Source organism: Gnatocerus cornutus, chromosome 7, assembly GCF_029298725.1.
Source record: "Gnatocerus cornutus isolate USDA-ARS CGAHR chromosome 7, icGnaCorn1.1, whole genome shotgun sequence".
NCBI lineage: Eukaryota > Metazoa > Arthropoda > Insecta > Coleoptera > Tenebrionidae > Gnatocerus > Gnatocerus cornutus.
The window spans coordinates 9597082-9617487 of NC_142239.1; the positions used below are offsets into that span (position 1 = coordinate 9597082).

The 20406-nt window shown below is 34.0% G+C and overlaps 5 protein-coding genes across 5 annotated transcripts in view; 2 read left to right on the forward strand and 3 right to left on the reverse strand.

Annotated features, from left to right (window-relative positions):
- Positions 1–493: 493 nt before the first annotated feature.
- Positions 494–4466, reverse strand: LOC148170759 (hydroxyacyl-coenzyme A dehydrogenase, mitochondrial-like). The gene is made up of 3 exons (XM_088041783.1): positions 4208–4466; positions 3568–4144; positions 494–794 (listed from the first exon to the last, which is right to left on the reverse strand). The coding sequence occupies exons 1-3, from the start codon at positions 4319–4321 to the stop codon at positions 556–558; spliced, it is 930 nt and encodes a 309-aa protein (XP_087897909.1). The 5' UTR covers positions 4322–4466; the 3' UTR covers positions 494–555.
- Positions 4467–4859: 393 nt separating this feature from the next.
- Positions 4860–8756, forward strand: Tfb5 (transcription factor B5). The gene is made up of 2 exons (XM_088041785.1): positions 4860–4952; positions 8487–8756. Exons 1-2 carry the CDS (start codon positions 4918–4920, stop codon positions 8671–8673), a joined length of 222 nt encoding a protein of 73 aa, XP_087897911.1. The 5' UTR covers positions 4860–4917; the 3' UTR covers positions 8674–8756.
- LOC148170761 (meiotic nuclear division protein 1 homolog) lies at positions 4999–8493 on the reverse strand. Its single transcript, XM_088041784.1, has 3 exons — positions 8250–8493; positions 5344–5449; positions 4999–5295 (listed from the first exon to the last, which is right to left on the reverse strand). Exons 1-3 carry the CDS (start codon positions 8471–8473, stop codon positions 5014–5016), a joined length of 612 nt encoding a protein of 203 aa, XP_087897910.1. The 5' UTR covers positions 8474–8493; the 3' UTR covers positions 4999–5013.
- A 214-nt stretch (positions 8757–8970) lies between the features above and the next one.
- heix (UbiA prenyltransferase domain-containing heix) lies at positions 8971–10402 on the forward strand. The gene has a single exon (XM_088041782.1). The coding sequence runs from the start codon at positions 9095–9097 to the stop codon at positions 10079–10081; it is 987 nt and encodes a 328-aa protein (XP_087897908.1). The 5' UTR covers positions 8971–9094; the 3' UTR covers positions 10082–10402.
- A 3969-nt stretch (positions 10403–14371) lies between these two features.
- Positions 14372–20406, reverse strand: part of Ube4B (Ubiquitination factor E4B) — a 31672-nt gene continuing 25637 nt past the window's right edge. The window contains exons 7-8 of the mRNA XM_088041786.1: positions 14846–15167; positions 14372–14798 (exon numbers count right to left, since the gene is read on the reverse strand). Of these exons, the coding sequence (XP_087897912.1) occupies positions 14737–14798; positions 14846–15167 (384 nt within the window). The 3' untranslated portion in view covers positions 14372–14736. The remainder of the gene's footprint in view (positions 14799–14845; positions 15168–20406) is intronic.

Sequence of the window (20406 nt, forward strand, 5' to 3'; positions counted from 1 at the left end):
TAAACAAATTAGGGAAATGCGTAAACAAGAAATGGATTTATGATGTTGCCACGTTCTAATCAATTGTTCCACGTCAAGAAAATTACAGGAAATTGATTGGTTGCTTTCCAAACAGGATGGACCAGTGACGTGTCTTCACGGAAATGTTTGCAGTTTCACACCCACACGCTAATTGTTGTCGGAAATCTTGCTTGGTAAAACCACAAAAGATGGAAATGATATTAAAAATGTTTTCCCACGTCGAAGGGGAAAATATTTTTAACCCGACCTTCGTTTTTAAGCGCACATTAAAGTGTTTTTATAGCGACAATGTAGATAATAAAACAGATCTCAAACGAAGTTTTACACGTAGGACTTGCTGGAGACCTTTGAAATAAAATAAATCACTCCCTGTAAAAATAGAACGGAATGAATGACACTTGTAACCGCACCTTCTGGGACTGCCAAGATTATTTCAGAGGAACATTGTGCTCGATCAATAACTTCAATCGAAATACTCAATATAAATGTTTATTTTTGTATAAGTGCAAAAATGGGTTTGAAAATAAATGGGAGTTATTTTGTATATTTGTAGAAACCTTCACCAGTCTTTACTCCCAATTTTTTCTCTTCAATCAGTTTTCTCACCGACTCGTTAGGCTTGAAAAGGGGGTTGTCGGGGAATTTTTTGTGCCAACCCTCCAAGATCGAGAAAGAAGTGTCGTGACCCACATAATCGGACAGTTCTATAGGCCCCATTGGGTAACCAGCCCCCAGTTTCATGGCAACATCAATGTCACGAGGAGAGGCGTCACCTATAAAAAGATTTATTACATTAAACTGGGCTTGTAGTAAAAATAAAAACAATCGGAGATAATGTAAACTACACAGGTGTATAAATAAATGGGGAAAGATCGATCGTTATCAGAATCCAACCTTCATTACTGCTAATAAATTGTTGTGATATAATCGCACAAAAATTCCAAACTTGAAAGCTTGGAAATTTGGAATATGTTGGTAGCCCTGACAGAAGTTTCAGAGCCGTCTTAGACGGTGTTTTCACGCAAATATTGCTAACATTTTATACAATACAGCATAAGTTATAAATTACAATGTAATATAATCGATAAATACTCTAACGCTTGAAAATTTGGAATATGTTGGTAACTCTGCAAGGAGTTTCGAAGCCTCCTTAGATGGTGTTTTTATCCAAATATTGCAAACAAAAAACCACAAAAATTTTGTTTTACTGCAACACAGTTTAAGTTATAAATTACAATGTAATATAATCGCATAAAAACTCTAAACTTGAAAGCTTTAGAATATGTTGGTAACCCTGCCAGGAGTTTCAAAGCCTCCTTAGATGGCGTTTTTACACAAATATTGCTGACAAAAGTCCTGTAAAATTTTGTTTTTATCCAACAGAGCTCAAGTTAACAAATTACAATGCAATATAATCGCACAAAAATTCCAAACTTGAAAGCTTGGAATTTTAGAATATGTTGGTAGCCCTGCCAGGAGTTTCAGAGCTTCCTTAGATTGTCTTTTTACCCAAATATTGCAAACAAAAGACCACAAAAATTTTATTTTACTGCAACAGAGCTCAAGTAATTAAATTACTATGTAACATAATTGCATAAGAATTCTGAAATTGAAATCTTGGAAATTTGAAATATGTTGGTAGCCCTGCCAGGAGTTTCAGATCTTCCTTAGATGGTGTTTTTAGCCAAATATTGCAAACAAAAGTCCACAAAAATTTTGTTTTACTGCAACAGAGCTCAAGTAATTAAATTACTATGTAATATAATTGCATAAGAATTCTGAAATTGAAATCTTGGAAATTTGGAATATGTTGGTAGCCCTGACAGAAGTTTCAGAGCCTCCTTGGATGGTGTTTTTACACAAAAATTGCCAACAAAACTCCCCTAAAAATTTGATTTCATTCAACACAGTTCAAGTTATAAATTACAATGTAATATAATCGAACAAAAACTCTAAACTTGAAATTTTGGAACTTTAGAATATGTTGGTAACCCTGCCAGAAGTTTCAAAGCCTCCTTAGATGGTGTTTTTACCCAAATATTGCAAACAAAAGTCCACAGAAATTTTGTTTTACTGCAACAGAGCACAAGTAATTAAATTACTATGTAATATAATCGCATAAAAATTCTGCACTTGAAATCTTGGAAATTTGGAATATGTTGGTAGCCCTGACAGAAGTTTCAGAGCCTCCTTGGATGGTGTTTTTACACAAAAATTGCCAACAAAACTCCCCTAAAAATTTGATTTCATTCAACACCATTTCAAGTTATAATTTACAATGTAATATAATTGAATAAAAACTCTAAACTTGAAAGCTTGGAACTTTAGAATATGTTGGTAACCCTGCCAGGAGTTTTAAAGCCTCCTTAGATGGTGTTTTTACACAAATATTGCTGACAAAAGTCCTGTAAAATTTTGTTTTTATCCAACAGAGCTCAGATTAACAAATTACAATGCAATATAATCGCACAAAATTTCCAAACTTGAAAGCTTGGAAATTTGAAATATGTTGGTAGCCCTGCAAGGAGTTTCAGATCTTCCTTAGATGGTGTTTTTACCCAAATATTGCAAACAAAAGTCCACAAAAATTTTGTTTTACTGCAACAGAGCTCAAGTAATTAAATTACTATGTAATATAATTGCATAAGAATTCTGAAATTGAAATCTTGGAAATTTGGAATATGTTGGTAGCCCTGACAGAAGTTTCAGAGCCTCCTTGGATGGTGTTTTTACACAAAAATTGCCAACAAAACTCCCCTAAAAATTTGATTTCATTCAACACAGTTCAAGTTATAAATTACAATGTAATATAATCGAACAAAAACTCTAAACTTGAAATTTTGGAACTTTAGAATATGTTGGTAACCCTGCCAGAAGTTTCAAAGCCTCCTTAGATGGTGTTTTTACCCAAATATTGCAAACAAAAGTCCACAGAAATTTTGTTTTACTGCAACAGAGCACAAGTAATTAAATTACTATGTAATATAATCGCATAAAAATTCTGCACTTGAAATCTTGGAAATTTGGAATATGTTGGTAGCCCTGACAGAAGTTTCAGAGCCTCCTTATTTGGTGTTTTACACAAATATTGCTAGCAAAAGTCCATTAAAAATTTGTTTTTAAACAACACAGCTCACGTTAACAAATTACAAGGTAATATAATCGAATAAAAACTCTAAAGCTTGAAAATTTGGAATATGTTGGTAGCCCTGCCAGTAGTCTCAAAGCCTCCTTAGATGGTCTTTTTACCCAAATCTAACTAACAAAAGTCCACGAAAATTTTGTTTTTATGCAACAGAGCTCAACTTACAAAGCTGTGGTCGTATCGACCAAACTTCGAGTTTATAGAATTTAATCTTTGAAATCTTTACTTCATTTTTATGACTTAATCCAAGGACATGACGCTTGATTGTGTTTTATCGCGTAATTTACACCCAAAAAAGAGATATAACGTTACTCTGTCTTCGTCTTTTGATAGTACTGAAACGTCAAAATCATAGCGCTACCAACTTGTAGAAAAACACAAAGCCTCGCCTACTAAATTACCTCTTTCCATCATCCTAATAGCCTCTGCAACGTAAGGCACCAAAAGCCTGTTGACAATGAACCCAGGAGTGTCTTTGCAGGTGACGCAAGTCTTCCCCACGGCCTTCCCCCACGCCATAAACGCCTGATAAGTCTCTTCGGAAGTCTCTGGGATCCTCACCACTTCCAACAACTTCATAACAGGGACGGGATTAAAGAAATGCAGCCCCCCAAATCTGTCCTTCCTGTTCGTCACAGAAGCGATCTCGGCTATGGACAAAGAGCTAGTATTAGAAGCAAACATGGTTTTGGCCGGAGCGATCTCATCCAGATTTTTAAACAATTTGTGTTTGATTTCCATCTTTTCAATGATGGCTTCCACGACCAAATCGCTGTCTTTGACTGCCTCGGACATGTCGGTGGTGCCTTTAATACGACCCTGTGTCTCTGCAACGAATTTTTGGCCGGCTTGAGCATCGTCTTTGTAGACCTTCTTGGCGACACGAGACAAACTCTTGGCGATGCCGTCTTCGGCTTTTTTGATTAAATCGGGATTGACTTCGACGAGGGTCACGTTGTGGCCGGTTTGGGCCGCGACCTTCACGAAAAAAAAGTGAGGTTAGAATGGAAATGGGGGCTTGAAATGAGTTTTAACACTCACCTGGGCGATTCCGGACCCCATTAAGCCGCCTCCGATGACGGTCACATTTTTAATAACCGCATTCATTGACGAGGTGGTCGATAGGCTTCTTTTAAGGACGAGTGGCAAGGCCATTTTTTGGAGGAAGGACACGTTTAAACAACAATTTGGAGTGAAATGGAGAAGATAGGGCTTCGGTTTGTACACTTATAGGGCTTATAAATCATAAAGGTGAAAGTCCACTTGTTAACCTATGTTCCCTCACCACTCCTGTTTCTTATCGTGTTTACGAGCGGATTACTACAAAATTAACGTGAAGTTGCATCTTTTGTAAATCTTTGAGGCTCTCTTATTTTCTAAGGAACAAATTTGGGCGTTTTAATCTTGTTAGAATTTTTAAATCAGCGAAAAATTGAAATTACGATTTAGAGGGATTCAAAGTTGCCGCCGAAAAAGTGCGCCCACTGCCAATCTCAAACAATAAAAAAAACTAAAAACTCAACTCTTTTAACGCTATGACTTAAAATTGCTTAATTATGATAAATTAAAGTATTAAATCATTATAAATGCTTTTCATTACGCAAAACCAAACGTAAATGTGCTAATTTGGGTAGAATTAAAGTTACCGCCGCACTACCAGTATCAAAAAATGAAACTCCCTAAAAACTAAACTGACAGCTGTCAGTTATCAACCAACTTTTTAAAATAGCAGTAAATTTTTGAATTCCACGATGGTGAATGTAATGAAAGGAGTTTTAGTAAAATGGTAAGTCGTTTAAGAAAAAGTGTGTATAAAAATACCAATCGAGTTTACATAACCTTAAATTTTACTCTAAATAATCCAAATCTTCAGGAATTCCAAACTGTTTGTTCAAAACTTTGTCCTCAATCATGAACTTCTTCTTGCACCAAGACTTTACAGCGAAAACATTGTCAGTCCACCTATTTGCAGCTTCTTTAACTGGTTGGAATTGTTTTTCCATTTCTTCGGTGTTTTGGGGGTTATTTTCTTTGTGCTTTTTTAGATCACACTGGAGCTTCTCTTTCAGTTTTTCCAATTTTTCAATTTCTGTGAGCTCTGTGGAATCCGCAACGTTCTCTTTTCCAATCTACAGGATGATCTTTATTAGACACCAAAACATGGAATGTCAAATTACCTTCACTTCCTCTAGATTCTTGTGAACGAGTTTAAGTTTCTTACTGGACGTTTCCAGACGGGACTGCAGATCCTCCAACTTCCGTTTTTTGTTGTTCACAATTTTACTGGAAGATAACGTAATTTAGTTCATATGTCGTCTTACTAGTAGTTCAGATGACATCCTGCTAGTAGTTCAAGTGGCATTCTACTAGTAGTTCAGATGACATCCTACTATTGTCGGAATTTTGTAACTTTCTTTTACTTCACCTACATTGGCGTTCAATTAAGTATCAAGTAGCAGCATTTTGAAGTTATTTGGCTGTAGTTGTGAGTTATCTAGTATTAAATTATGTAAAACTGACAAATATTGTCACAATGATTCTTGGCATTTTGATTAATTTTTAAATCTGTCCATGTCAAGATCAAGGCAAACTCAATCTTGCAAAAATTGCAATTGCAATTGCAAGTGTATATTTAAGGCCAGAAGAGTTCTAGGTGAAAGTGTGATTCCACTTTGCAACATTTTTCTATTCTGTTAATATTTGTCAGAAGTCAGCCTAGAAATGTCCACACCTTAAAAGACGAAACAGCTTTAAAATGAATGAAAATCTCAAGTTTAATTGAACTCTTGCAAACTGCGAATTCAAATTCAAATTCATTTGAATCATGTGGACGAAGTTAAAGAAAAGCTACAAAATTCCGACAATAGTAGTTCAAATATCATCCTGCTAGTAGTTTACATGTCATCCCGCTCGTAGTTCAAATGACATCCTACTAGTAGTTCAGATAACGTCCTATTAGTGCCGGAATTGTGTAACTTTGGGGTTAACTCCACCCAAATTTTGGGCCAATAGAGTTCTAGTTGAAAGTCTGATTCAACTTGATTTTTCTCTCCTGTTAACATTTATCAGAAGTTGGGTTAGAAATGGACAATTAATTAACGGAAATCTCAATTATTTGAATTTTTGCAAATGTGTATCCGTAGAACTGTCAAATGTATGTGTCGTCTTTTGTTATGTGGGCGGAGTTAAACCAGTTACAAAATTCCGACAATAGTAGTTCAAATATCATCCTGCTAGTAGTTTACATGTCATCCCGCTCGTAGTTCACATGACATCCTACTAGTAGTTCAGATAACGCCCTATTAGTTCCGGAATTGTGTAACTTTAGGGTTAACTCCACCCAAATTTTGGGCCAATAGAGTTCTAGTTGAAAGTCTGATTCAACTTGATTTTTCCTCTCCTGTTAACATTTATCAGAAGTTGGGTTAGAAATGGACAATTAATTAACGGAAATCTCAATTATTTGAATTTTTGCAAATGTGTGTCCGTAGAACTGTCAAATTTATGTGTCGTCTTTTGTTATGTGGGCGGAGTTAATCCAGTTACAAAATTCCGACAATAGTAGTTCAAATATCATCCTGCTAGTAGCTTACATGTCATCCCGCTCGTAGTTCAAATGACAACCTACCAGTAGTTCAGATAACGCCCTATTACTTCCGGAATTGTGTAACTTTGGGGTTAACTCCATTCAAATGGGCCAATAGAGTTCTGGTTGAAAGTCTGATTCACCTTGATTTTTCTCTCCTGTTAACATTTATCAGAAGTTGGGTTAGAGATGGCTAATTAATTAACGGAAATCTCAATTATTTGAATTTTTGCAAATGGTGTGTCCGTAGAACTGTCAAATTTATGTGTCGTCTTTTGTTATGTGGGCGGAGTTAAACCAGTTACAAAATTCCGACAATAGTAGTTCAAATATCATCCTGCTAGTAGTTTACATGTCATCCCGCTCGTAGTTCAAATGACATCCTACTAGTAGTTCAGATAACGCCCTATTAGTTCCGGAATTGTGTAACTTTAGGGTTAACTCCACCCAAATTTTGGGCCAATAGAGTTCTAGTTGAAAGTCTAATTCACCTTGATTTTTCTCTCATGTTAACATTTATCAGAAGTTGGGTTAGAAATGGTCAATTAATTAACGGAAATCTCAATTATTTGAATTTTTGCAAATGTGTGTCCGTAGAACTGTCAAATTTATGTGTCGTCTTTTGTTATGTGGGCGGAGTTAATCCAGCTACAAAATTCCGACAATAGTAGTTCAAATATCATCCTGCTAGTAGCTTACATGTCATCCCGCTCATAGTTCAAATGACAACCTACTAGTAGTTCAGATAACGCCCTATTACTTCCGGAATTGTGTAACTTTGGGGTTAACTCCATTCAAATGGGCCAATAGAGTTCTGGTTGAAAGTCTGATTCACCTTGATTTTTCTCTCCTGTTAACATTTATCAGAAGTTGGGTTAGAAATGGCTAATTAATTAACGGAAATCTCAATTATTTGAATTTTTGCAAATGGTGTGTTCGTAGAACTGTCAAATTTATGTGTCGTCTTTTGTTATGTGGGCGGAGTTAAACCAGTTACAAAATTCCGACAATAGTAGTTCAAATATCATCCTGCTAGTAGTTTACATGTCATCCCGCTCGTAGTTCACATGACATCCTACTAGTAGTTTAGATAACGCCCTAGTAGTACCGGAATTGTGTAACATTAGGGTTAACTCCACCCAAATTTTAGGCCAATAGAGTTTTAGTTGAAAGTCTAATTCACCTTGATTTTTCTCTCATGTTAACATTTATCAGAAGTTGGGTTAGAAATGCCAATTAATTAACGGAAATCTCAATTATTTGAATTTTTGTCCGTAGAACTGTCAAATTTATGTGTCGTCTTTTGTTATGTGGGCGGAGTTAAACCAGTTACAAAATTCCGACAATAGTAGTTCAAATATCCTGCTAGTAGTTCACATGACATATTCCGCGTAGTTCAAATGACATCATACTAGTAGTTCATATGACGTAGTACTAGTAGTTCAATCGTTTTTAGCCCGTTTTACAATATAACAAACAAGTGAAACAGTTGCAAACCTGGGAAATGACCAGAAAAACACAGAACCCCCAATCTTGTCAGTATCCACAGAGCCATCATCCACAAGTGCCTGAATTACATCCTTGACTGAATTCACAGTGATGCCCTTTTCTTTTGGTGCAATCTTCTCGAGTTCTTTGAGTTGGTAAAACTCTTTTTTCTCGTAAAAAAGTTCCAACATTTTCATCTTTTTCTCTTCCAAACTGAGTCCTTTTCTTGACATTTTGATTTTTCAGTGACCAGGCGATGAAGCAGTTTTTGCTGTATTTGGATGAAACCACAAAACTGGGGAGAAAGTTTATCATTCAAGATTTAGACGAGAATCATTTATTCATCTCGGCGGATATTCTGGAGACTCTGCAAGCAAAAATAGACGATTTAATGGATCAAATCAGCTTCCCGATTACGGAGAAGGGCAACTAATACACTGTTTGTATTTTTGTAAATTGAGGTTAGGTCAACATTGTACTTTGTAAATACGGTAATATATTTGTAAAAAAACGAAACCTACGTGTTGTTTACGCCTATATATCGCGTTTATTTCGTTCTATTATTATCTTTTTCAAATTAAAATAGCACACGATGAGGCGGTGGTTAAAGTGACGTCGACTAACTGTCATTAAACTCGGTGTTTTTTTCGCAATTAATTAAAATTACGTTGGTGATTAATTAAAAAAACTCGTTGTATTTTTATATTGATTGTGTTCTAATTGCTTTAATTGTTTTTGTTCAGAGTGCAGTGTAACCGTAACCACCACGTCAACCGTACGTCAAAACCTCGCTCTTGGTTATGTTGCATTAAAATCGACAAAATCAGCCCCAAAATTTAATCAAACGTGCAAAGATGAGCCTCCCAGATGGTCCGGCGAACGAAAAATTCCTGACGAATGGCGCCCCGAACCTAAAGGCCCCCATTCGGCCCAAATCAGGTCTAATGAAGTTATCCAGCTACGTTTTAGCGCTCCGCCCCTGGTCGCTCAGTGCGAGTTTAATGCCAACGCTTCTGGGCTCCACTATCGCGTACAAGTACCCCGGAACCACCGATTTCAACTACGTCACGCTGCTCCTGACTGTCTTCACCGTGGTGTCGGTGCACGGCGCTGGAAACGTCGTCAACACCTACTTCGACTACGTCAAAGGAATCGACAACCGAAAATCGGACGACCGCATCCTAGTGGATCACATTCTGACCAAAGACGAGGTGGTGTCTCTGGGGGCCCTGTTGTACTTCGCCGGGTGCGTGGGGTTCATCCTCCTCGCGGCGCTGTCGCCGGCGAAGATGGAGCACCTAGCGCTGGTGTACTTCGGCGGGTTGTCTTCCAGCTTCCTGTACACCGGAGGGATCGGATTTAAGTACATAGCTCTAGGTGATGTACTAATCTTGATTTTATTCGGCCCCATTTCGGTCCTCTTCGCTTTCATGTCGCAAACGGGGCGCGTGGAATGGGCGACTATTTACTACGCCATCCCTCTAGCCCTGAACACTGAGGCCATTTTACACAGTAACAACACGAGGGACTCGGAATCCGATAAGAAAGTCGGAATTGTGACTCTGGCCATCATCATCGGCCACACGGCGTCGCACGTCTTGTACGCGTTTTTATTGTTCACCCCGTATATCATGTTTATGGTGGCGAGTTTGAAGTACTCGAAGTGGTTCATGTTGCCGCTGGTCACACTTCCGGGGGCTTTCAAAATCGAGAAGCAGTTCAGATCCAACGATATACACAGTGTTCCGAAAAAGACTGCCAAGTTGAACTTGTTTTTTGGGATTTTGTACGTTTTGGCATGTAGTCTAGTTCCTTCGTTACCGTATATAACTAAAAGATAGATGTTAGAGGTTTTATTAGTTGTATTTATTTGTATTAAGTTATTTTTCACTGTTTTAAAGAATTTCATCAACACGTGAGAGTGGCGGCTACTTAATTCTGCTCATTTTGTCAATTATCGTTCTTTTTTTTTGTTATTTATTGTACAGTTTTCCTGCGCGGAATCCACCGATTTACATAGGATAAGTTAGATACCTGTAATGGATACATGTCAAACTTTTTTAATAGATGGCGCACAATCACATTCAAGTTTTATACAGCGATGGCCAAAAATAATGAACAAGTAGGCACAATGACAATAAAACTAATGAAAAATTTGACAATACTTTCTTCTTCTGTAGTTCGGATGACGTCGAATTAGTAGTTCAAATAGACTGCCCAGGTGCTATTTTATTTGAACTTGTAAATTTTGGTCAGTCGCGGTCAAAATTATTTTGGACGTCAAAGTTTGTTTTTAGATATTTTGTCATTACTGTCACTTTTGACAAAATTGGCTAAAATTTGCACGTCAAATTGACAGTTATGCATGGACTACACTGAAATTTTCAAAATGTCAATAAAATAGTGTCCAAAGCGTAGATGTCAAAACGACATGTACATATCAGACCACAATTATTTAAATTTTCACAATGTCAAAAAAATTCGACCGAGACTGTAATTACAAAATATCATGACGTAACATAACCCCGGTTTACCCAAGCCATACTTATTTAATAAATAACTGATAATTAATATTTAATCCCTTATTAAAGTGATATGCGACTGCGATATTTGACGTTTAGTGAGTCCCAATATAAAGTCGGCTTAGCTTAGGTTGCGAATCTTCACTCATTCTAAAATTTTTATGGTGTAATTTGTGACTGTGATATGTAAATTGGGTTTTGGGGTACGAAAGACGATCGGAAAGGCTGTCAACATGTTATGTCGAAATTCTATTTCTATATGTCACTGACGTTAAAGCTAAACACTCACCAAATTTAATGTCAAATTCTGAGGAGACAATGATGCCAACCTCGTCAACTTAAAAGTATCAAAAATTAATACATATACCCAGATTGCAACAAATAAATAACTGTCAAAGTGGACTTTTGTAAATATATACATAATATCTATTCATGAAACATCCAATATATCTTAAATTTTTGATATGACAGTTTGAAGTTTGTTTTCAGTTTTGACCAACTGCTCATTTAGTTACCACTAATGGATATTACTTTTCATTTAAAAAAAAATTAAAAAAAAAAGGAACACACTAATTAATTATACAAGGTGTTTATAAATGTTTATAGCATTCATAGTGACTATGAAATGTCAAAGAAATGTGCCACTCATTATAAATGTGGGTTTCGATTTTTCAACTGACATTTGCTGTTAACCTCAAACATGAAGCAAAGTAAGTTTAGAGAAATAAACTGTTCTAGTTGTGGTTTGAAACCTGGTAAATTTAATGTCAAAATAGACAACTGTCAAATTCTGGGGGACAATGATGCCAATTTTGTCATCTTAAAAGTACCAAATTTCGTATATCGGTGCAACTTTAAATAAACAAATAACTGTCAAAGTGAACATTTGCAACCTAACGGACTTTGGCCGAGCTTGAGTTGTTTTTTGTTTTTTGCAAATGTTGCAATGGCAATGTTTTGTATACCGGAGCTCATTACTATCGGTCCACTCATTAAGAAGTTAAGTTGGCAGTAATTTTTATCGGTAACAATTGGCAGTAAAAGCGTTTAACCTTGAAGCTGACCTGACCTGACCCAAAAGTGGCGCCATCTATGTGTCAAGTCTGGAACTGCAGAAATGTCAAAAATTACAAGTTTTTAGGTTAATTTACTTTTTTTTTTGAATTTTTAGCGCTTATTGACTCAAAAGTGGCGCCATTTACAGGGTGATTTTTAAAAACGGCAGGCGTTGTAGAATTTTTATTTATGAACCGATTTCAAAAATTTAAAAAACAAATTAAATGGTTTTTAATTTACTATAATCTGGTGATTTTAGAATTTTTCTAAATGTTTTAGTATCTGTTGGGCGATATTCAACTTTCTTATTTTAAATTGGCACCTATAATTTTTTTTCATAATTTTGAAGATATTAATGTTCTTCATTAAAAAATGGCAATATGGTCTATTTTTACAAAAAATGTTTTTAAAAAAATTATCAAAAATGAAAAAATTTAGGCAATAAAAGTTAATAAAATCTAAGTGCGTGCTGTCAAATAACACAATGCCGTTATTTGTCAAAAATCAGCAAATAACAGAAAGGATTGGCAATCTTTTTTGAAATTATTGATAACAAAAGACAATAATAATTACAAATCAGAAAAAACATTTCCTAATTTAATTAAAATACTGTTGAAACGCCATCCCGTTTTTTTTATTGCACAATTGACACCATGCACCTAGGTTTTATTAACTTTTATTGCCTATTTTGATAATTTTTTTAAAAATATTTTTTGTAAAAGTAGAACATATTACACATTTTTGAATCAAGAAAATTAATATCTTCCAAATTATGCAAAAAAAATGTGGGTGCCAATTTAAAATAAAAAAGTTGAATATCGCCCAAAAGACACTAAAACATTTAGAAAAATTCTAAATTCATCAGTCTATAGTAAATTAAAAACCATTTAGTTTGTTTTTTTAATTTTTGAAATCGGTTCATAAATAAAAATTCTACAACGCCTGCCGTTTTTTAAAAATCACCCTGTATGTGTCAGGTCTGGAACTGCAGAAATGTCAAAAATTACAAGCTTTTAGGTATAACAAAACTTGTTAAATCTTCATTAAAAACGTCCTGTTGCAACAATTGTTTAATTAGTTATTGATTAATACACTCAACTTTGACGTGTTAACCTCAAAAATCGCTACATTCAATTTTCCCCCAATTCTCTCCCTAAAGATCTGAAAGCCTGATTTACACCCAAAAATTGTCGAAAATTTACACAGCAGAGTGGACTGATAGCAATAAGCTCGACTTTCGTTGGCTTTTGGGGTACAAAAGACGATCGTGAAAGCTTTGTCAATGTAATGTATCAAAATCCAATTTGTTTGTTACCGTTTTTGAACAGCAGTCGCTTCACTTGCACATGTTTAAGGGCCAAAATTGCCAACTGTCAAATTCCAAGGAGCAATAATGCCAACCTTGAAATTTAAAATTACTGAGTTATTTCATCAAGATGCCAATCTTGAGTGAAGAAATAACTAAAAATTGACACTTGCAACCCGAAACGAATGTATTTGGCCAAATTTCGGTGTCGCCAACCCAATTGTGACTTTTCTGGTCCGTTAGATGAGAGATTCACTTAATTTGAGTGTAAATCGTAAAATCAAATTTGAGTGCTTTTCTAACATGGCGTAAATCGGACAATCCGGCGCAGGAAAAATGTAGTTTAGTTAGGTTTAGCCGGTAACGAAGACACCTAATCGCGTACATAATTGGCTGATTTGTCCTCGAGATTATTAGTCATAATTAAGTCCTTGAATAAAGAAAGTTGGAGAAAGAGGCCAATTATCGTTTTTATAGCTCTATTTAAATATTGCGGTGTATTTTTATAGCAATCTGACTAATTTATTGTTGATAATTTTGTATGCAGACAGTATATATCGTGTAAGAGATTTTATAGTAAAGTGTTTAATTTTGATTTTGTTTTTAATTCGTTGATTAGTTGATAACGCTTTTGGTAGTATTAGGCGACTTGAACTTAAATACCTCTTCTAGTGGAGTGCGCGACTGAGGTTCCCTCACTGACAGTTTAACCTTGAAGCTGACCTGACCTGACCCAAAAGTGACGCCATCTATGTGTCAGGTCTGGAACTGCAGAAATGTCAAAAATGACAAATTTTTAGGTTAATTTACATATTTTTTTGCTTATTTTGACTCAAAAGTGAGGGTTCTGAGGTCGCTTTTTTACACATTCTCAAATATTTATACATGCATCTTCCAGCTCAGTTGAAAAGTGACAATAACAAAAAGTCTGCGAATTGATATCAAACAATAAGTAGTTTTAAAGTGTGGATTAGTTTCTTGAGTGCCTGTGTTCATGAAACTAGTCGACCGGAAGCACAATTTTTAATAAGTAGTGATAGCACAAGGGCCGGCGCAAGGGGGATGGATAGTCTTGCGCCGGTCCTGAATAGCACAATCATAGCGGGGGGTCCTAAGCCAGAACAGTATTTTGCATGACTAGAGCTTACACATATCTGTTGGATTGTACAAGTAAAATGATAAATTTTTTATAAATATTTATTGTTGACCCATTACATACAAACTACACTAAGTTTCATATAAAAATCTTTCTTTTTCGATACAAATTTGATTATTTCAGTTCTAACCTGTCTTAACTAAAAGAAACAATCAAATTTGTTAGCACAAATCAAAGGTTATCAATAATATAAAACTAATTCGATTAGATGAAAAATGTACATCTCACTTTGCGTTACTTGTATATACAAAAATAATCCGCCGGATTGGGGGAAGGTCATTTGGCAACAACTAAAATAAAAGCATTTCTAAGTTGGCAGTATGACTTTGAATCAGAAACAAATGCAAAAAAATGAGATTTACAATCAGCCTTTGCATCAAATCCGGTCGTGAAGAAACAATGAATTCGAGTTAATAAATTTATTCAAAATAAAATTATATTTATACCAAAATAAAATTAATTTGCTGAACGTGTCTTTTCTGATTTCCATATCCTAATCCTCTCCTTCAACTCGTTAACTGCAACATCACAATCAGTGATTGCCAATTTCACTACTCATACTCACCAGGTTGCAACATGTCTTCAGTCAATGGCTGGCGATTGAACGGATCAGTGCTGCTATTCAACAAGTGTCTCATGATCACCGATCTGTCCATGACTTGTCCGCTGGGCAACAAGACAGGGTCGGTCATCAGGGTGTCCATCAGAGGGTCCTTGAACTCGTCGGGCGCGTCCGACATCCAGTCGTCGCTTTTCTGGTTGTTTAACAGAATCTGGTAGGCTTTGTCAGACAGAGCTTTGAAACGTTCGATTTCTACGGGGGTTTTGATGGACAAGCGCTCCAAGCGGGCGGCTCCGTCGTCGAACAGCTCTTTCCGGAACGACCGCTGAAAAAATACCAAAATTATTTTCGAGTTTAGGTTATGAAATTTCGAATTTAGTAAAGTCCGGCTCATTTCCATCAATTTTTGGGTGTAAATCAGGCTTTCAAATCTTTAGGGAGAGAATTAAATGATTTTTGAGGTTAAAACGTTGTCAAAGTTGAGTGTATTAATAACTAACTAATTAAACATTAAACAACAGAAAGTTTTTAATAGAAATTAATAGAGATAATTGCGTCAAGGTCAAACGCTCTTACTGCCAACTGTTACCGATAAAAATTGCTAGGGGCTGCTGCCAACTTAACTTTTTAATCAGTAATGAGCTCTGGTATAGATTTATTGCTTGCGAGTCGTCCACTGAGTGCTAAATTACAACATTTTCCAAGAAAAAAGATGAATTATAGCGTTTTTTATTTAGAGAATAAACACGCATTTTAACAAAATATTATTATTATTATACACGGTGTTTATAAATGTTTCTAGCATCAAGGGTGGCTGTGAAATGTCAAAGACATTTGCCGCTCATTACAAATGTCGGTTTCGATTTTTCAACTGACATTTGCAGTTAACCTCAAACATGGAGCAAAGTAAGTTTTGAGAAATAAACTGTTCTATAATTCGTACAGTGAGAGTTTGAATGACAGAAAAGTTCAAAAGAAATTTAAAATAACAAAATAACCCCAGTTACTGACAACCCTGTCAACCCATTCCGCGTAGGAATTTAGTGTATTTTGTAGCATAATTTGCTGCCAACCTATATGTCAACTGTCGAAATCTCCCAATCTCTCACCGGATATACTATAGTTGTAGTTTAAAACCTGAAAATCAAACACTTGGACACAAAACTGTAACTGAAACGTTGTTGACGTAAGTAACATTAATAATTTTCAAGATAGTTAAGTTCACTATGAAAACAACGCGGCAAAATGATGCGCGACAGGAATTCCAGAGCCACCCTTGATGCTACAAACATTTTTTGTATCATTAACTATGATTAACTGTACAAAATCTAATTTCTAACAATGAAATAGACTTTAATCGATTAAAAAAGCTGCTTTTATATAAGCATTAGCTGCAATATGATAGGTAACATGGGCGCCTTTTTTCATCACACTGTATAGTGGCGAAATTCCACAATTTTATTAATTGAGGTACAAAAGTATTGATAATGTGTTTTTCCAAAATTCAATTTTGTTATCCTTTTTGAACGTTTTTAAAGACTTTTTCCTACATAATTAAAAGATACAGAAAATTTTATCTCAATATTAATGATAATAAAGTATAATTCCAACTTTAAATGAACAAACTGTCAAAGTGCAATTTGAAACGCCTTGAACTAGGGAGACTTGAGTGTTTATAAATGTTTCTAGCATCAAGGGTGGCTATGAAATGTCAAATAAATTTGCCGCTCGTTACTAATGTGGGTTTAGATTTTTTAACTGACATTTGTAGTTAACCTCAATCATCGAACAAAGTTAGTTTTGAAAAGGGTACGAGAGGAATTCCAGAGCCACCCTTGATGCTAGAAACATTTATAAACACCTTGTATAAAAAGTCTCATGATTTTCGTGTTTTTTCAGCTGAATTTCGTGGATTTATTATGGTATTATTAGGGTCTTCCTTTAAGTGTGCCAAATTAGAAAATTTTAGAACAAAAAAGTAAAAATTTCTGATTTTTTCATTCGGAAGACAAATTCACACTTCAAAATTTACAATTGAATTCGTCCTATAATCTTCATGTTTAAGCAATGAAATTTTGTGAATTCATTGCTTGAGGGTCGACTATTCAGTGTCCTAAATTACAGAATTTTAGCACAAAAAAAAAATAAATTTTGAATTTGTTATTCGAGGCAGAAACTCAGAATTATAATTTTGTTTATTAAATTCCCCTTATTTAAATCCCATAATTTTCATATCTAAGCACTGAAATTTTGTGGATTTATTGCTTGCAAGTCGTCTATTGAGTGCTAAATTACAAAATTTTTCAACAAAAAAGGAGAATTATAGCATTTTTATTTAGAGGATGAACACGGATATTAAAAAAATATTATTATTATTATATAAAAAGTCTCATGATTTTCGTCTTTATGCATTAGGGTTTTCTATTAAGTGTGCCAAATTAGAAAATTTTTGAACAAAAAAGTAAAAATTTCTGATTTTTTCATTCGGACGACAAATTCACACTTCAAAATTTACAATTAAATTCGTCCTATAATCTTCATGTTTAAGCAATAAAATTTAGTGGATTTATTGCTTGAGGGTCGACTATTCAGGGTCCCAAATTACAGAATTTTAGAACAAAAAACTTTAAATTTTGAATTTGTTATTCAAAGCAGAAACAATCTCAAAATTTAACAACGAAAAAGGGGAAAAAATTAAACGCTTTGCAAAAAATTGCAAATTTTAGAAACTTTCGATTTTTAAATATTGCAAAATCTCCGTAATTCTTCTCTGGTACTTCCAGGTGTTTGTTTTTAAGATTTGGCACACCTAATAAAATTGAGCTGGTTATAAAATGAACAGAAAAATTTGAAATTATAGGCCCAAAATTGAAGATTTTAGAATATTTTTTGCTTAAAAATATGCAAAATCTCCAATAATTTTTCACAATGCCACAATTTCGGTATATCCGGGTCATCTTTTCAAAATTTAGCACACTTAATAAGCTCGCATTGATTACAAACACCAGCAAAATCTCAAAATTATAGACTGAAAAAATTGCAGATTTTATAAATTTTTGAGTTTTAAAGACAGCAAAATCTTCAATTATTCTTCACAGTGCTATAATTTTTTAATTTAGCACACTTACTACACTTGGGCAGGTTAAAAAGTGAACAAAAATTTGAAATTAAAGCCCCAAAATTTGCAAATTTTATAAATTTTTGAGTTTTAAAGATAGCAAAATCTTCAATTATTCTTCACAGTGCTATAATTTTTTAATTTAGCACACTTACTACGCTTGGGCAGGTTAAAAAGTGAACAAAAATTTGAAATTATAGACCCAAAATTTGCAAATTTTATGAATTTTTGAGTTTTAAAGACAGCAAAATCTCCAATCATTCTTCACAGTGCTATAATTTTTTAATTTAGCACACTTACTACACTTGGGCAGGTTAAAAAGTGAACAAAAATTTGAAATTATAGACCCAAAATTTGCAATTTTATAAATTTTTGAGTTTTAAAGTTAGCAAAATCTCCCATTATTCTTCACAGTGCTATAATTTTTTAATTTAGCACACTTACTAAGCTTGGGCAGGTTAAAAAGTGAACAAAAATTTGAAATTAAAGCCCCAAAATTTGCAAATTTTATAAATTTTTGAGTTTTAAGGACAGCAAAATCTTCAATCATTCTTCACAGTGCTATAATTTTTTAATTTAGCACACTTACTACACTTGGGCAGGTTAAAAAGTGAACAAAAATTTGAAATTATAGACCCAAAATTTACAAATTTTATAAATTTTTGAGTTTTAAGGACACCAAAATCTTCAATCATTCTTCACAGTGCTATAATTTTTTAATTTAGCACACTTACTACGCTTGGGCCGGCTAAAAAGTGAACAAAAATTTGAAATTATAGACCCAAAATTTACAAATTTTTGAGTTTTAAGGACACCAAAATCTTCAATCATTCTTCACAGTGCTATAATTTTTTAATTTAGCACACTTACTACGCTTGGGCCGGCTAAAAAGTGAACAAAAATTTGAAATTATAGACCCAAAATTTACAAATTTTATAAATTTTTGAGTTTTAAAGATAGCAAAATCTTCAATTATTCTTCACAGTGCTATAATTTTTTAATTTAGCACACTTACTACGCTTAGGCCGGTTAAAAAGTGAACAAAAATTTGCAAATTTTATAAATTTTTGAGTTTTAAAGATAGCAAAATCTTCAATTATTCTTCACAGTGCTATAATTTTTTAATTTAGCACACTTACTACGCTTGGGCCGGCTAAAAAGTGAACAAAAATTTGAAATTATAGACCCAAAATTTACAAATTTTATAAATTTTTGAGTTTTAAAGATAGCAAAATCTTCAATTATTCTTCACAGTGCTATAATTTTTTAATTTAGCACACTTACTACGCTTAGGCCGGTTAAAAAGTGAACAAAAATTTGAAATTAAAGCCCCAAAATTTGCAAATTTTATAAATTTTTGAGTTTTAAAGATAGCAGAATCTTCAATTATTCTTCACAGTGCTATAATTTTTTAATTTAGCACACTTACTACGCTTGGGCCGGTTAAAAAGTGAACAAAAATTTGAAATTATAGACCCAAAATTCACAAATTTTATAAATTTTTGAGTTTTAAGGACAGCAAAATCTTCAATTATTCTTCACAGTGCTATAATTTTTTAGTTTAGCACACTTACTACGCTTGGGCCGGTTAAAAAGTGAACAAAAATTTGAAACTATAGACCCAAAATTTGCAAATTTTATAAATTTTTGAGTTGTAAAGATAGCAAAATCATCAATTATTCTTCACAGTGCTATAATTTTTTAGTTTAGCACACTTACTACGCTTGGGCCGGCTAAAAAGTGAACAAAAATTTGAAATTATAGACCCAAAATTCACAAATTTTATAAATTTTTGAGTTTTAAGGACAGTAAAATCTTCAATCATTCTTCACAGTGCTATAATTTTTTAATTTAGCACACTTACTACACTTGGGCAGGTTAAAAAGTGAACAAAAATTTGAAATTAAAGCCCCAAAATTCACAAATTTTATAAATTTTTGAGTTTTAAGGACAGTAAAATCTTCAATCATTCTTCACAGTGCTATAATTTTTTAATTTAGCACACTTACTAAGCTTGGGCAGGTTAAAAAGTGAACAAAAATTTGAAATTATAGACCCAAAATTTGCAAATTTTATGAATTTTTGAGTTTTAAAGACAGCAAAATCTTCAATCATTCTTCATAGTGCTATATTTTTTTAATTTAGCACACTTACTACGCTTGGGCCGGTTAAAAAGTGAACAAAAATTTGAAATTATAGACCCAAAATTTGCAAATTTTATAAATTTTTGAGTTTTAAAGACAGCAAAATCTCTAATCATTCTTCACAGTGCTATAATTTTTTAATTTAGCACACTTACTACGCTTGGGCCGGTTAAAAAGTGAACAAAAATTTGAAATTATAGACCCAAAATTTACAAATTTTATAAATTTTTGAGTTTTAAGGACACCAAACTCTTCAATCATTCTTCACAGTGCTATAATTTTTTAATTTAGCACACTTACTA